Genomic DNA, 18473 nt, shown 5'->3' on the forward strand with positions numbered 1-18473 from the left:
CTTTAGACGAAAATGCTCATTAGTTATAGTCACATTTAATCATTTTCATCCTTCATAGTTTTAGTCTAGTTTTAGTTAATGAAAAGTCTTTATATTTTAGTCAACTTTTAGTGAGAGGGTTTTCTCTCTTTAAACTAAACTAATTCATTACCATTAAAATCACACTAACGCTGAAACAGTTACTTTTTTGTGAGTCAAACTGGCTTCCAGCCAGGCTAAGCCAACATGGCTTGCTAGCAAATTTGCCATAAGTTGACATAGCCAACTGCCCAGTAACGTTGGCTTAACGTTAGTAAATTTATATGCTTAGTTAAAGGTGGAGTGCAAAACTTTTGTCTCCCCATTCTGACAGTGAGAGTAATTACACAAACACAGACGGTGCATGCTTATGATGTATGCCTATAGCCTATGAGCTCCCCCCAGGCTCTTGTTCAGAAATAGTTACAAAAATACAAATAGAAATTTCCACAGTTCCAAGACAATAATCCATTATTTAGGTAGAGTAAATGTAATAGCTACATAGCCTACTCCAAATATTTTACCAACCTGTCCAAGAGCAGCATTATCTGTGTCTGCCCTCAGTCCCTTCTCTCAGCACTTTCCAACAAAGAAAAGCTAAAGCTACACCAGTGATTATCCATGTTTGTCCTCGCCATCGATTGCTTTCTTGTTTTAACTGTAATTCTTCCTCTGAACGCTGAGTTTCTTTTTGATCTGGAGCATCAGAAACATTTCTTGGACGCTTCTTAGCTTTTACTCCTAGTTGCTGTAGCCTACTCCGTCGCTACGGTTACTCCAGAGACATGTAGAGAGAGAGTTGCGTCAACTCGATTCAATTTCAATTCAAGTGGCTCTGTTGGCGTGACTGCATACAATGCAACGTTGCCAAAGCATATTAACTTAAAAAATTAACAATAAATAATGCTGAATAATAAACATTCTTTCCAATGGACCTTTTTTTCTCAGCAATGGCGGATCATGGAGCTCTCTACATGGCTCTGGGTTCCTCCCTGCTTCCGCTCTGGCAAACCGGTCATTGCTGGTTGGCGTAAAACGCGGGAATGTCGCCACAGACACCAGATTTAAGAACTCCGTATACTGCTTCTTTTATTCCGATGTTGTCATTAACTTGCTGTCGGTTTGGGACAGCATCTGCACACCTCACATCAGTCTGCACCACACGTCAATCAATGACAGGGATGCATTGTTTATATTTTGACAAAGAGACTAGACGCACAACTAGGGGAAAATATCATGCATTTTGTGAATGTCCGATAGCCCACCACTAACATTTTAGTCCCATCTCATCTTGTCAACGAAAACAAAACATACATTTTGTCATAATTTTTATTGTCAAAGATCTTTTTTTGGCTTGTCACCATCTCGTCTTTGTCATGGAAAAAAGGTTGTTGACAAACATTTTCTGTCATAGTTTTCGTTAACGATATGATCACTGTTTAAAAGTTGATCGACCTAAAAGACACACACAGAAGACTAAATGGCAGACAGCAACAGCAGCACCTCTTAATACCTGCTGAGTGGACACTTTTCAGTTCAAATCCTGCAAAAGGCAGAATGACTTTGAACTGCTCAAACAAATCAATTTTAACAGTCTTTCATCAAATACCTTTGATCATATGTATGCAAATAGAAAGACTTTGGAATTTTAACAATAAGGGTCCTTTAACAGCCTTCACTATGTTATACCCCTACCTCTCCAGTGATTGATGCCCCCAGCCAGGTGAACGTGCGTGACGTGACAGACACCACAGCGCTGGTGACCTGGTTCCAGCCCGTGGCTGAGGTGGACGGGGTCAGCATCTCCTACGGGCCCAGCTCGGACCCTGCTGATCACAATGTGGTGAAGCTGTCCTCCACTGACACCCAGTACCACCTGGGAGGCCTCACCCCCGACACGCAGTACAAGGTGTCTCTGATGGCTCGGAAGGGAGAACGGACCAGCATTCCTGTCTATGAGTCTTTCCTCACAGGTACTGTTACACTGAAATAACAATTTGATGCGCTGTGTTTTTAGGCCAAAAAATAGATCTACCTGAACTATTTACATAAAATATTACAACCTTCTTCCCAGATGAAAAATAGTCACAGCCATTAACTGTTTATTATAGCCAAGTTTAATGAGCTGTGTGTCAGCTGGGGGGGACTGGACCACACATACTTTACTTATGGTTATATGTTTACGAGGGAGGATATCCTGCTGATGTGTGTATGTGGATGTGTGTCTTCCTTGAAGGACCAAATGTCCTCCCAAGTATAGAATAATGAGGAAATGTCAGTCTTGGCTTCTAAAAGGAACTACTTAAGGTTTGGGCCTAGATTAGAAGTACAGTTAAATTTAGGCTAAGTTTGGTACATCTATCTAAAGTCCATTTCTATGTTGTAGACCTGGACGCCCCCAGAGACCTGCAGATGGTGGAGCTGACGGACGAGAGCATCACTCTTGAGTGGAAGAACAGCCAAGCTCAGGTGGACAACTACCGCATCAAGTATGGACCTCTGTCTGGAGGCGAGCACGGAGAGCTTCTCTTCCCCCCGGGACCCAAGGACACCACCCAGGCCAAGATCACTGGTACTAGATCCCAGAGCGCGCACACACACACACACACACACACACACACACACACACACACACACACACACACACACACACACACACACACACACAAACATCCATTCAGGATAATTTTACTACTATCAGCATGCAAGATACTTATACAGACTGTGTTTTGTAACCCTTTACCAAGTACAATAACCTTAACTCAAGGTACGCTAGTTTTCCCAAGCTTTCAACCACATCTCAGGGTCTTCATCAGCAGATGGAGTTGTCATGGATATTTATACAATATATATCATGGCGTTATATATTTATATACAGATATACACTCAGTGGACACTTTATTAGGTTCTGCCAAAAAGTCTACTTTTATGATGCCTATGGTAAATGGACTGTACTTATATAGCGCCTTTCTAGTCTTTTCCGACTACTCAAAGTGCGTCAACTACATATCACATTCACCCCATTCACACACTGATGGCAGGTGCCATCAGTTCAAAGAAAGTAAATCATTCACACACACAGCCCTAGGGAGCAATTTGGGGTTCAGTGTCTTGCCCAAGGATAGAACCTAATAAAGTGGCCAAGGACACTTCGACATGTGGGCTGGGGGAAACCAGGATTGAACCACCAACCTTCCGATTGGTGGACGACCCGCTCTACCATTAAGCCTATAATGTTCAGTGTTTGGTGACACTGTCATAGAGGTGTCAATTATATGTTGCAGCATTGAGGTCACAGTTAGTGGTGGTGTTTTACTGGTCTGCATTATATTCAGAGGTGTTTCTAATACTCTGCCCCTCATGTATGTAAATAGGGAAGACAAAATTGAATTTACACATTCCCGAGAATTATGAGCTTCGTAAAGGTAGAATCTATGGCAGAGCAGTTGTATTGAACTGCATCAGATTGTACAGGTGTAAGGGGCCACTGAGTGTATACTGTATATAGATACTACATAGTGCAAAATATGCTGATTATTTTATCTGTAACACTTTCTAATAGGGAACCCTTTATCAAGAGTTTATAAGTTGTTACTAATTGCTTTGTTAATGTTAAATAATTTACTTATCATTTATAGACCATTTATAAGCCATTAAAAACTTCTGGGTTGCCAGGTTCTGAAAATTCTAATATGCTACCACTTTCTAATAACTCATCCTTTATTAAGGGTTTATAAGTTGTAACTAATGACTGTTTTAAGGCTGTAAACTGAATTTACAAATTCTTTATAGATTAGTTATAAGCCATTAATCAGAACAACTTTTGCGTTGCCAGGTTGTGAAAAATCTATTTGGCTGGTGATCCTCTCCCCGCAAGACACTGCTTTGTCTCCATGTTTGCAAGCGTTGCTAATGGCTTATATCGTATCTATAAGTAAATCTATTCGTAAATGATTTATTAACCATTAATAAAGCCATTAGTTAAAACCTGTAAATACTTAATAAAGGGTGCTTTATTAGAAAGTGGTATCAAGGATTTTTCGCAACCTGGCAACCCAGAAGTTGTCCTTATTAATGGCTTATAACCAAAATATAGAGAGCATTAGTAAATGTTTATTAAACATTGTGTGTGTGTGTGTGTGTGTGTCAACATTTCTGATTATCTAAGACATTTCATTAGGAGAGCATACACAACCAGTGGTCAGAAAAGTTTGATATTGGTATGTTTCAGAGTTCAAGGGTTAAGGGATTTTGCAGTAACTTAGAGTTTAATTAATTTATGACCCAGCACCCACTCACCATGTCAGAGCAATTAGGCTACGACTAGCACTGATCGCAGCTACAGTAAAAAAAAAACAACTACATCCTGCTCAGCAAAATGAATGGGCTGTTTCACAGCGTACATATTCAGTGTTTTCATTCTTTTGTCTGCTTTGAGTTCACATTAGCCCATTACCACTTTGCATCCAAATGACACAGCTGAAAAGCTCCTGTGGGAAAAAAAATGATACCGTGTGAAGTGTTTATTCTCCTAATTCTTCGGGCAAGTGTTTGTGGCGCTCTCTGTTAAATGGTCAGTGTTATATTCAGCCTGCTCATTTCCAAAATGGGTTGCCTTTGTTTTGTGTTGTGAAATGTTTGCCCGTCTACAAAAGGCCCACTTTATTAGAAAACCACCCAGGGGGGTTTGGCATTCAGACTTTAAATGGAATAACACTGCTGCTTGTTTCACTGTGAGATCTTGCTCAAACAAGAAAAGCGGGTGCGTTTTCATCTATCTGCACCGCTGACATTATAAAGCCATGCTTTGAGGTGGATGTGGGTTTTTCTGTTTGTTTCTACACTGTGTGCTGCAGCATGGCAGGATTAAACACCATGAGAAACAAAAAAAAAAAAAGCTTCCAAAAACGCTAATAGTGTCTTTGTCTGGCCCAATTCTTTGTCCTTGGGAGGCCCATCCCATGGAAATAAAGCACTGTGTCTATTCAGCCGACGTCCCTCTACTCCACACACACCTCAGCACTTCTTTCACACAGTTATTATCTGTAATTGCCTTCACGCTCGTGATTTTATTGATAATGAGTTTCCTGGGCATTAGGTGTAATTTCATGCTGCAAGACTCTGTGTGTGATGACCTCTGTGGGAGTTAATAAAGGAATTAGAGGCGATCAGGCCGAGAGAGGGCTTAATTGTAGAGACCAAAGGGCCTCCAGAGCCTGCTGTATCATAGCAAGTAGTGTTTCTGCTCTGCGACAAGGGCTCTATAGATCCATCAATGCAAATACAACACTGATGTTCCACAGTGAGCACAGGCTTACCATGAAATGCAATTAGGCTCCAATCTATTGTGCAATCGAGCCACATGAGAGCGTTTTTGTGTTTGCCATAAGCACTGGAGCCATTAGCCAAAACAGCTGGCCACTTGACTACAGAGCTTCCCCATCGTTCATTTGGTGACACCACAGTGGATTTGTACAAACTAAACATGACATTGCTTTTAATTTTTGTATCACAGTGTTTTTATTTTGCCCCGTTATGTAGGCCTGAGACCTGGCACAGAGTATGGGATGGGTGTGACGGCGGTGAAAGATGAGCGGGAGAGTCTGCCAACGACCACCAACGCAGTGACTGGTAAAGATGCTTTCACTTACACAATACCTATATAATCACATTATATATGTGCCTTTTACTTAATCCACACTCATTTGATGTTGCCAAATATCTTCATACTACACAGAATATCTTTTTTGTGATTTAGATTTTATTGATGTTGCTATGTAGACTAATGCAGGCATTCTCTAAGCAGCAAACAATAAAAAACAAAATAATATATAGACCAAAAAAAAGTGTATTAATAGTGTATGTATTTATTCGCCCCAAACAGCCAATGTACTGTAACAGCTGAGTTCATCTCAGCCTCTGACTAAACTCACCAGAGACTCTGGTTCTTCCTCCATTTCCCTCCAGTCTATCTCCTTTTTCCTCTGGTCTCTGTAAGTTTGTGAAGTAGATTCATAAAGCCCAGGCTTTTGCACAAGTTTTTCGCTCAAGCTGAATCATTTTCAACAGGTGGGATGCGTCGTCCCATCAGTTTGCACCACCCCACGCAAAGTTGCATCTAATGGCGTCTTACTATTGACTTTGCCTGCAATCGTGCCACCTCTAAAAGTAGCTTCACGTTCTGTCTGAAAACACAATCACCATTTTGCTGCTGCAGCAATCAAATTTCAGCCATGGATCAAGCGGTAAACAATTATACTGCATGTGTGCCAGAGGAGGCGCAACAGTTTCATAAGATGGCTATTGTTTGAATTAATGTTGTGTTATTGTATGTGAATTGGCACTCAAGAGAAATTCATATAAAATGTCTCAGATAATGGCCTCAGTTGCTCTGTAGTGGTAAAACTTAAACCTCCATTCACAACCTCTCCTCTACCTCTCTAAACAGCCCTGGATGCTCCCAAGGACCTGACTGTTGCAGAGGTGACAGAGACCACCATGATGTTGGAGTGGAAACGCCCCCTGGCCAAACTGGACTCCTTCAGACTGGTTTATGTATCTGCGGATGGCCACAGGGCTGAGGACGTGGTCCCAGGCAGCTCTGAGTCTCACACCATGAGGGGCCTTACACCTGGCATGCTGTACACCATCAGCATCACTGCTGAGAGGGGCCGCAGGACCAGTGCACCCGCCACCATCTCAGCACCCACAGGTCAGCACTGCAAAAAACACACCTTCCATCTTGAAAAGCAATGTTCCTGTCTAAGGGGTAGTGCCTTATTTGACATTACAGAGTGTCTGAAATGTCTGGGAGGAAACAGTGGAAGACGGAGGAAGCTTTTTTGGCACAAATGTCTGGAGGAAATAGTTATCAGGTTGGCATTTATTCCAACATGAAAACACTGACATTTCAGATACTTCACTCTGTATTATTACTCAGATAATGTTTCTGGCAGTGGCCGGTTTTTGTACAATCTCAGCACATCCCTAATTTTAAAGGTTTGATTCATCCAAACTACAAACACCTTATTTTCCCATTCACCTCAAGTGGTAGCCATGCATATAGTTTTGGTTTTCCAGAAACATTGTAGTGGTTATTCTAACCCAAAGACCTCACCTCTGACAGTATTCAGTGGAAGGGGAACTCGTCCCGATGAGAACTAATGAAAGTGTGGTCTGTGGCTTATGTAGATTTTTCGATTTAAAAAAAGAAGCTGCACTCATATCTTTACTATATGGGTCACATGACTACATATAATATGGACTCAATTGTTTTAGTTTTAATACAACAAAAATAATGTTGTTCGCTACCCGCCCAACACCAAACAGCAGACAAAGTTAGCAACTAGCTGGTGAACCCCCCCCTGAAAACTGACAAATACAACTGTAGATGTAATTTTTCAATGTTTTCAATGTTGAACTGGGTTGAGAAATGTTAGCAGCCAACAGAGCAGTGAAAAGAAGTGGTCTTTTCTACCTTCAAGACATGGTCAACTCCTACACTCAGACACGACCATTGTGTTCCTTTGCCTCTGGATGGTGGACGCTTATCTCGGTCAAGGCACTTGCAGAACTCATTGCAAGTCCCTTTGAATATTATGTAGAAATATCTTAAAATCTGGGCAGATAAAAGCAAAACTATTGGCATGGCTATACACCACTAGAAGTAAGTGAGAATGTTTATTATTTGGGTGAGCTGACCTCTAAAGACAAAGTAGAGAGGTGGTAAAGTTTTGCCTTTGACTACAGTAGTAGCTAGGCTCAGACTTGGCATGCAGGATGCTCAGTATTTATAAAATGTGTCTGAGACAGAGCTTCCTCTGAATGTAGCCCACTGTTTCCATGAAGTTTCTAGCTGGTGGCACGGGGTTAGAGAATAAGAGAAGTTCTCATTAACCACAGGTTCATTTTTTTTGTTCTTCAGTACTGCAGCCAAACCGAGGCAATGAATTGAATTCATTGTTAGCTTCTCAATGTAAGTCACTCTGTCTTTACCCCCCTCCCCCTCCTCAAGGCTCATTTATAGCATGTGGGATTATTTTTCTTTTTTCCCTGTTTTTTTAACCAAAACAAGAAAAGACAAATGAGGTGATTGTGGCATATTTTTCGTGCTGCGGTCAGGGTGCCTCCAGACATTTCACAAGTAAATCTTCCAGTTATGCAACGAGTGCCCATTAAATGCATGGCTAGGGGCAAAAATCGATATGGCATGAGGGAAACGTTGGTAAGCATTGGAATATCTCTCTTTTGTTGCATTTTTTGGATTGTGCGCTGCCAAGAAGAACAGAATACAAACATACTGTGTGTGTTAGTGTGTGTGTGTGTGGATGTGGGTGGGTGAGTGTGCACGTGCATGTGTCAACTCCTTATGTCCACTTGTCTGTGTGGTCATGTGTGGCACGTATGATTGAGAGACTGAGTGGCTAAAAAGACTGAGATAAAGTGAACCTGAGGGGGGTGTGTGTGTGGGAGGCTGGGGGTTTGTATGGACATGTGTGCGCTCTGCACAATGTTCATTCATGTGATAATTGTTGACGTGAGCCCCGCTCCCCTCTGGTTTTGTGCGATTTGACCACGATGAACTGTGGGTCTGTCAGATAAAAGGCCACATGCTGGGACTCCTGTTAAAACATTGTCTCCGAAATCAGCAGCCCTCTAATCCACAGCCCGGCCAATCTGCAGCCTTTATCGTCTCCAGACATGAAGTACAAACACAGATCACACTCGTTTTACAGAAGGGATTGAAGGAAAGAGGAGGGGTGGAGCGAGGTGAGACGAGGTTTGGAGGGAGGTTGGGGGTTCTACTTGTGCCTGACAATCATCGAAAGGATTACAAGAATTTGTTTTTGAGTGTTTCAGAAAAGCTGCTTAACTGACCTGCTGAGAATCAATACTAAGCCAAAATGTGCTTCTAAAAATCAAGATACTTTTAGAAGCAGAATGAAAGATGTAGAAACAAACGGATGTAAATAAAAGAGGAAAATCAGGAGACAAAAGCCATGATTATCATAATTTAAACTAAGAGAACCACAGACTGGAAGAGTTGCGCTCTGGGAACAATGACAGCAGACATGTGGAAATGATAATAACTTCAGTAGTCCCAACATCCAATGCCCATATTTGTACAAATGACAAAAAATGAACCATTGTACATTATATTGTTAAATACCCAGATGAGTCTTAAACTGATCAGCTGTCCAAAGAGTCGTATATATGCTGTATGTTTGATCACCAGCACAAAACACCAGCATTGTCTTAAAAAGCCATGACAACTTGAAACACAATGGCCAGTTTATACATCTATTGTCATCATTTTGGGCATCATGTTGTATTACTTCATATGATGATAGTGCACGAGCAGCTGATTCTATGCAGAGAAAAACTGAGAACATAAAGCATGAAAAAAGCAAGCTCATGTCCTGCATGCTCTGACATGATCTGTGCAGTAGTGTCTGAAAGCACAGACAGCACCTGGGTTAGAGGCTCGATCTCATCCTGAAGACAAGTACACTTGTAATGCTGTAGTATGATATGACTAAAGTGAGTGTATCAAATGGCAGATATCAGAATGAGAAGGTGATATCTCAGGAGACCATTTGATTTAGTCATGACACACATATTCAACTGCATGTGACAACCAGAACTGAAGCTGAACTTAAAGGTTGGTTCACTTAAAATACAAAAAAGAAAATCCCATAAATTCTGATTACCCCTGATGGTATCTAGACTCTGAGATTTCTGCCTTCACCTCAGTACAATAGAGATGAATCAACATTTAAAAAATTTAACAGCAGCATCTCCTACTAGAAACAGTGTCCCTTTTACTCTGGATAACCCATAGAAGTGCTGTTATCTAAACTACTTTCTACTGAATAAAAGGTTCCCATGAAAATTCTTGACAGCATGTCTCTGGACAGAGAGGTTGCTGTTGAATTTTTTAAATGTAATTTTTTTAATGTTGTAAGAACTGCAAATTAAATTCCATTCACCTCCATTGTACTGGGGCAGAAGCTGAAATCTCAGCAGAGCTCACTAAACCTGGACTAATAAAACCAAAACATAAAATAAAAATCAACATGGCTAGATACTTCTAGGTAAGTGCAAAATATGTTTTGTGTAGTTTGGGTTAACTGAGCCTTTAAAGTGGAGAAGGGGCTGTAAAAACACCCGTTTGATATTACGTGAAAATGTGTTTTCTCAAATGGATATACTGTCATAATTCAAATTGAAAAACTAGCTAAAAGGACATTTTAGCTTTTTTAAGGTAGCTTTTAGCTAGCTTCCTTAACAAGAGTGTTTCTACGTTTCCCTTCACTTTCCCCAAATTGTAGCTTAGAAGTTCTTAAAAATGTAAGAGGTCTCTTGAAAACAATTATAGCTAAATTTTTGTCTTAAGGGTAACAACACTTTTTTGCATTTGTAAGCAGTATACAAACATTTAATAAATGGTTTATAACACACTATAATGTAGTTGGCTAGTTAGTTAGGCTAAGGCATTCACTTACAAATTCTAATTAACACTTATATCTGCTTATAACTACATTATAATGTGTTATAAACCATTTATTAAATGTTGTATATATATATACCTCATTATATATAATACACTGCTTATAACTGCTAAATAAGGGAACTTAAAGTATTAAGTATAGCTGTATTAAGTATTTTTTCCTACTCCTGTTTATCTCAGAAAAATCAGAGCAACATTGTTGCAACTTCTGGAGAAAAGTTTGCAGCTATGAACACAACGCTGACTCAAATCCTCCCCACATTACAAGGCCAGAAACTGATCAGACTGATCATATGATCATACAGTAAATGCCTTTTCCTTGTCCATGTAGGCTCTCAAAAGCAATGATCAGCTGATTCCAGAAAAGCCCCCCCCCCGCAACCCATTCCTATTGTCTACCAACCCATTTGCGCTGAACTCTGCCACACAGTGAAAAGAGGATAATGGAAGCCTTGATGTTTACCTGAGCCATCTATCTCCATCTCTTTCTAATCTACTCTCTGAATGCTTCCACACTCAATGGACTCCTATTACAGGCTGCTGCGCGTGGCTCTGCATGGCCTCCCCATAGGTTTGAAGTGAACAGCGTACTTCTGCCATTCTGGCAGGGCTATGCTGCACCTTCAAATGTTAATGGCTCATTCACAGCCATTAATGCGCACAAGCTGCATCAGCATGTATGCCTGCTGCTTTCTATCTTTAAGTCTTCCCACTTATATGGTAATATAGAGGAGATGGTTATAGGCAGCCATTGATAATGAGGCAGTTTTTCCCTCTGGCCTTTTGTAGTGGAAATAAGGGAATATTTCCACTCCAGACAAAGTAAAGGCCTTTTCTCTTTTTTATCTTGACAGAAAAATTAAATGATTGAAATACAAATGAGAGGTCATCAATGTCACCCCCTTTTTTGCAGCTGATATTGTCAAGGAGGACTCATCCACTGTTGAGAAGAAGCTCTGTCTGTTTTATATGTTTCACAACGTACATTGTTGTCAACAGGAAAGGATCAAATAGAACCCAAGGATTTTCTGGATCTGTGTATGTTTGTGTGTTGTAAGGTTGGATCGAAATATGGAGCCAATTCTGGATTTTCAAAAATTTGAAATCTACTGTGTACTCCTAGTCAGCCAAAAAATTGGCTTTAAAAAATCTGCATCAGTCTAACCTTTTGTCTTCATTCTGTATGTCTGTACCAGTCCTGTAACTCCATGTGTTTGTCATCACCCAGAGGAGAAGAAGCCTGTGGTGACCAACGTCACTGTCAGCGACGTATCGTGGGACAGCTTCCTCCTGTCCTGGTCTGCTGAGGACGGGGTGTTCGAGGCCTTTTTGATCGAGGTTACCGACGCAGAGACGGGCGCTGAGTGGCAAAACCACACTGTGCCCGCCGATGCTCGCAGCCTCGCCATCTCTGGCCTCTCCCCCACCACCTGGTACAGGGCCAATCTGTACGGGGTGTACAGGGGGGCCCTCTTAGACCCTGTCTTTGCAGACACCATTACAGGTATCAACGCCGTCAACGCTGGGGCCTCGCTCTCTCCTTTGCTTCCTTCTTCTTCTGCTGAACACTGAGTTAATCAGTGTTTTTCCATGTGTACTTTTTAAATGACAGTTACTTGCAGTTGTCAAATGGTGTTTGTCTATTTATAGAGCTCTGGTGTGGCTGTTCAGCACTGTCTTAAAGTGTTACATTGACTCTGATATTTGTTATAGAAACAATTTTTCATGTTTTTGCATTGTCAGACTTAAATTAGCACTGTCGATTTTCCCATGCCCTTCAAAAAATGTCAGTCTTAATAAATCTTAATAATCTGCCACTTTCATTGGCTTCAACAGAAGTTCAATTGATTTCAAGAATGTTCAAGAAAAAAAGTGATCCAGCAAAAGTGGAAGCAAAATAATTGGAAGCAAAGTGATTAACTGTGCCTGGCATTTTTGCATGTGATCACAAAGATCTTAAAGGTAGAATGAGTAGGATTTGTCGGCTGCTGTTTGTAAAGACATGATTCAAAGTTGCCCCCTCCTCCCGACTCAACGAGCTAGAGAGAGAGAGAGAGAGCAGCGGTGGTCGAGGGAGCAAGAGAGTGAGAACAAAGCAGTGAAACAGATAAATAAAACTTTATTTTCTGTTTCACAGCGGTTATGTTTTAAAGCACAAATAAAAATGTCCACACCTCCGCCCTTCCCTGCAGGAAGGATTTTGAGCAGAGAGCAGAGGAGAGATAGAGACAGGGATGTAACCTGGTCCCTACGTTTTTACAGAGGCCCGACCTCAAAGCCTGCACACTGTTATTGGCTGGAGGCTACACACCACTGCCCAAAGTTTAACGCCAAAAAACGTCCCAAACACAGCAAAATAAGAAGAAAATAAGAAAATACAGGCAGAGGGCAGGGTGTCTGCAGATACAGACACCGCCACACACACAAATCTACACATTGTTTTTTAGGAAAATCCTACTCATTCTACCTTTAATTTGACACATCTTTGTGAGTGAAGCCTTCTTAATGCTGTACCTGTAGAGATGGAGGCTTGTTTTGTTCATCCCCATGGACATATTTTAAGGCAACAACTCAGCTCCCATTTGCTTTGCAAAAAACTGTTTACCTTCAGCGTTGGAAGTACATTTCAAAAAGGTGTATAGACCATCTACCTATCAGCCTCTGTGATGGAAGTTATTCTTAATGGGGTAAACAAAATCTCCTTGCCATTCAGATGGCATGCACAATCCTAGTCCCGAAACAACACCCCCTCATCAGCCATCCATCATGTTCCTTTGATGCAGGGATTGTGAAATGGGCTAACACTTCACCACAGCACCCACACAAAACTCATTCAATCTATATTAGCCCAGCCGCAGATCCGTGTTTGATCCACCTTCAAGCTGTCAGTCTGCCTGTTGGTACGAGCCCAACCTGAAACAGCACCTGGTCTGTTATGTGAACAGGCAGAAACACATAAAAAAGGTCAACGTGCTGTTTAACCGAGGCACAACAGGTGCGCTTGTTTCCCCACCCACTACACCAATTACAGTCATTACCAATGATTAACATGCTGTGAATTACAGTATGTGCCTAATAAGTGGGCTGTAAACACTGAAACCAAAATCTGCTAATGATGCCTTGTAATGGCCTCTGAGCACCTTTACAAATAAAGCGTAACCAAAACAACCTTTTGAGGACTAACATCATCGCCGTCACTTTATAAAACAATTTTGACTAGACTAGAAGGTCAAAAATAACCAGTTTCGGGTTGGTTGACAATTTTTTTATGTCAGCATCTATTCCGACATTATCTTTCAGTATTTCACTGATGAGGATCAGTCAAGTGGAAGAAAGATGGGAGGACTGACAGAGGACAAAAAAAACCCTGAGGCGCTTTTGTCACTTTGTGAGAGGCCTCTCTTCTGTATGCATCCCCAGTTCTCCCAAGCCTGGACCGCTCTTCATTCTCATGCTGCCATTGCCCCTGGGCTCTGGTGCTAGGGTGCCAGGGGCTTCTGGGGCCACGCAGAATATGGCATGCACTCAACACAGCCCATTGTCTGCATGCTAATGGCTGGTGAAACCATCTTAACATTTTTCATTAGCATCACTTAATCCATAAAACATTCCAACTTGTGAATACAAGCACTGACTAATTTGATTATGTTATGCACGGTGGTCATCGTCGGTCTACTGGAGGAAGACGTCACAGGGAAAATAAAGTCCTTCTCTGAAAAGGGAGTGAGGACTTTGATTAACGGAGGGGGAGTTTTATACAATGAATGATTGATGGAACCACAAAGAGATGTGGACAGTGCCCAGAACAAGCTAGACTCAGTTGTGATTCGTATCACCACAAACTGCTCTCGTAAAGTTATCAGGCGAGACTGGAACCAGCTCTGGGCTTCTGCTTGCAGACCCCCTTTTCAGCAGGTTAGCTGGCACCAGCGCGTACCTCCTCCAATAACAGACTCCCTTTTGTGAGTGGGGATTGTGTTCCCTCAGGTCTTGGGGGGTGTGGAGGGATATGGGGTAGAGGGGTAGAAGTGGTGGTGGTGGGAGGGTGAAATCAGTAGCAAGCTAGCACATGTTAGCTGATGGATGTGGCCCTCCCTCTCCTCCACTGACCAGCTAAAGCTGCCCAGAGGCTAATGAAGAGTGACAGCTCCCTGGGATTTGTCTGCTCTGCTTCTCATTTCCACCGCTTCTTCTCACAACAAATGCCTCATGCGTTTTCCCTCACAATAAAAAAAAGGGGTTTCAGGCTAGTTCAAGGACCCCTGAGACCCTTACATTTGGTGTAGTGTTTTAATGAGCAGTGGCACTGGGCTTTATTGAGGCTTTCCTGAGCCCACTTATATCTGCTTCTATGCAGGCTGCTTTAAAAGCTCTGTCCGGTCCGTGTATCCATCTGTGCTGCTACCGGAAGTTTCTCCAGCTAATTACCTTCAGCGGACTCATCCTCTGGAGAACCAGAGTTTTTTCTCCAGCAGCTGTAGAGTCCTGCTGTCTCTCAACCTCTATTCCTATCACTGCCATTATTAGTTGCTGCTAATGACTGCTACCAGCTTTTACAGCACCACATGCATGCACTCCCATCTGTATGCACATAGTTATATGTCTGCACTGTACTGTATTTGAGCACTATTCTAAGAGAAGCAGCTGTTGGTTGACAAAGCTTCTTTACTTTGAAATCCCTTGGAATTGCGCAAGAATGAGATGGGTTAGACCAGAGCTGTCACTTAATGAATGAATGAATTTGAAGAATCATGTAATTTATTTAATTTGATTTATTTCAAGTGCAATCCACATAGTCTATCCTAAAATGTGTTGCAGAAATAAGGCCTGGACACACCAGCATATAAAATGGCGAGATTTTGCAGTGAAATCAACTAATTAAAAGGGAAATGCTGTGTTAATGAATTTGCTTGTGGGTGCTGACTAAGTCTGCACAAATTTTTACAGCAACCATTGACCAATATGAAGCCGTCTTAGCAGTGCTGACCTTTGAGTGAACAAAATGGAGGAAGCTATCGTAGCTTTTTAGCTGTGTGGCAGTATCCGCTTTTATTTAATCTCCTCTGTTAGAGTGTAAAGGGCTCCACAAAAGAGGAATGGTTTTCAGACAGTTATGAGACAGGAGCTGATGGTACTAACTAACTGTATTTCCTATCTTGAATAACTTAAATAATATACAAAATGCCAAGAAGGAGTAAAGGGCCCAGTACCTGAGAGAGGCTCAGAGAACCATTGTGACTGACTAGCGCTAGCCAGACTGGTTAGCCGTTAGCTCACCAGCTACAGAAGTACAGCTACTAGCTCTCTGAGTAGTAGTAGTAGATCTTTTAGAATTCAATTCAATTCAATTTCATTTATATAGTGCCAATTCACAACAGAAGTTATCCCATTGCACTTTTCCTATAGAGCAGGTCTAGACCATACTCTTTATAATATTATTTACAGAGACCAAGCAGTTCCCACCATGAGCAAGCACTTGGCAATAGTGGCAAGGAAAAACTCCCTTTTAAGAGGCAGAAACCAAAAGCAGAACCAGACTCAATGTTGGCGGCCATTATAGTTATGGGAATTTTAAAATAATAATAATGTAATGGTAGTGGTTATGTTAATATTAATAAAATAATACTAGTAATAATAATGATAATAATAGTAATAAGACTAATAATAATAACTGTAGTAGCGGTTGTCAAGCAGGAACAGAAGGTGCCTTGCAATCATACCAGACACTGAGATACAGAGAATACAGAGATACCTACTGAAACCGACTGAAGGAGAGGAGAGAGACGAGAAAGCACAAAAACAAAAGATATTTTGCAAAGATGTGCAGATTAATTCCACGGTGCCACTTTCTGGTGTGACCTGGGCTTTAAAGTTGGTATCTTTATTTGCAGCGCCTCTGCTGACTCACTTGAGTGACAAGCTAATGTTAATGTAAATCATCAAAAAACTACCTTACCTTTGTTCACAATTTTTCCATCAATTGTGTTGAATCCAAAATGCTACCACACATTACTTCTCAGATGGTTTGGTGTCCGTTAAGTTATCCGTTAAGCACAGCTCGCTAATTTTCTCCATTTTGCATTAGTTAAGAGAACAACAATAACCTAGCTCATTGGATATGCAGTGAATTAGGCAGACATAGAAATGGCCGCTGCTGGAGTACAAGGCATGGCCTGATACACTGTGAATTTTTAATTCAAACAGATCATTACAGATTGGATATTACATTTTTTCCCCATGTTAAAACGGTAGTTTGAATTCTGAAGAAAAAGTGGCAGCCTTCGTCAGAATAATGCTTTGCTTTACTAAAATTTCCTGAATATGAATTCTGTTTTTTCATCTTACTAACCACAGCTGCTTTGATAGGTCAGTTAACTAAGCCTAAAAAGAATGCAGCTGGATACTGGATACTTTTGTTTGGCTCAACAACCTACCCCCTGTTGTCTGAAGCTAATTTTTTCCTTCTGTGTTTTTCACCGGATTGCAGTAAAACTCTCATCTTTCCGCTCTTCATACTTAAGCTCTTTATTTGTTGACTGATGCTGAACTTCCATATAACCAAAGCTTGCATTTGCACATAGACTGATTCACTCTCTTTCGCTGCCATGTTCCTCAAATGTCAAAGCACTCTTAAGTTCCACAGAGGACGAAAACTGACTTTCCCCTGTCACTTAGAGACCGAACCAGAGGTGCAGGCTCTCCTAGTCTCCGACGTCACCCCTGAGAGCTTTAGGCTGTCCTGGATGGCTGAAGAGGATGCCTTGGACACCTTTGTCATAATGGTCAGCCAGGCTGAGGGCCCAGGCCACCCAAGAGAGCTGGTGTTGGGTGGTGAGGAGCGAAGCGCAGCCATCACAGATCTCACAGAGGACACCGAGTACAAAATCGAAATCTTTGGGCTCATTTTTGGAAGACGCTCCAAGTCTGTAATTGAGGGGGTGAGAACAGGTACACGGTGAAAGGATGGAAACGAGAAATCAGAGCTGTGAACTGAAACTCTGCACTGGTCTCATCAGCGTAGTCAATGTTTCGTCTTTTATGGTGACAGCATGAAAACATGGTCATTAACACCTGTGTTCTAACGTTTGTCTTTTATGTCACAGATCTTTTTGTCTACTAACTTGGTAACAAAACGTCACAGTATTCGTCCAAGGCACTTAACGCTGCAATTTGACAAAATAAAAAAGGTTATCTTTGGAAATTTTTATTTGAATTGATTATTGAATTTCAATGATGATGATTTTTCATGATGACCAGCTCTGGCTTCATTGTGTGCCTTGTGTCAGCAGCTCTGTGTTTGGGTGTTCAGTGTTTCAGTCGTCTGTCAGTGCTCCTGAGTGGTTCCAGAACATAGCAGCAGAGAGCCTTTCGTCACAACCCAGGGTTACAGCAATATCCGAGAACACACACTTTGGGTTCAGACGGACCGCATGGTGGCTTATGGGCTTCTGATCTCAGGGCTCCAGACTGCTGCTGGATCAGAATTATGATCCAGAATGGGTTTACTGATCTGAACCTTCTATTAAAAATGGGTCTTGGCCAGTCTGATATGAAGCAGCTATATTGATGATGCATAATTATTGTACAGTAGTATTGTCCTAGTTGTAATGGAGAATTTAGTGTCCCATGATGGTCTAAATGCAGTTTCGGATGTTTACTCATCTTTTAATGAATATAATTCTGTGTAAAATAATGGTCCAATTTAAAGATACTGAATATCTACACACAATTGGCATATCAGCATAGCAGCTTCAACCCAAAACTATTAAAAAATACCTTGAAAACTCATATCAGTCGACCCCCACTCAGGACATGTACTCAGTCCTTTACTCGGCTCCTTTCATTGTGTCGTCTCCGTCCGGTCGTCCTACCAAATGTTGTGTTTGACTGCCTGGCCCCATGTGTCGGAGTCGCTCTTTGTAAAATGAAGGGGGGGGGCAGTTGT

The 18473-nt window shown here is 41.5% G+C and overlaps 1 protein-coding gene across 8 annotated transcripts in view; it reads left to right on the forward strand.

Moving 5' to 3' along the window:
• The window catches only part of tncb (tenascin Cb), an 88959-nt gene that overhangs the window by 59300 nt on the left and 11186 nt on the right, over positions 1 to 18473 (forward strand). For 5 of the 8 annotated variants that reach the window (XM_044196384.1, XM_044196383.1, XM_044196386.1 and 2 more), the window contains 6 exons: positions 1722 to 1991; positions 2405 to 2590; positions 5560 to 5649; positions 6467 to 6730; positions 11757 to 12032; positions 17204 to 17476. In XM_044196384.1, the coding sequence (XP_044052319.1) occupies positions 1722 to 1991; positions 2405 to 2590; positions 5560 to 5649; positions 6467 to 6730; positions 11757 to 12032; positions 17204 to 17476 (1359 nt within the window). Of the gene's footprint in view, positions 1 to 1721; positions 1992 to 2404; positions 2591 to 5559; positions 5650 to 6466; positions 6731 to 7942; positions 7994 to 11756; positions 12033 to 17203; positions 17477 to 18473 lie in introns of all 8 variants that reach the window. The other 3 variants (XM_044196388.1, XM_044196387.1, XM_044196389.1) reach the window with 3 other exon arrangements.

Source organism: Siniperca chuatsi, linkage group LG5 (assembly GCF_020085105.1).
Source record: "Siniperca chuatsi isolate FFG_IHB_CAS linkage group LG5, ASM2008510v1, whole genome shotgun sequence".
Lineage (NCBI taxonomy): Eukaryota > Metazoa > Chordata > Actinopteri > Centrarchiformes > Sinipercidae > Siniperca > Siniperca chuatsi.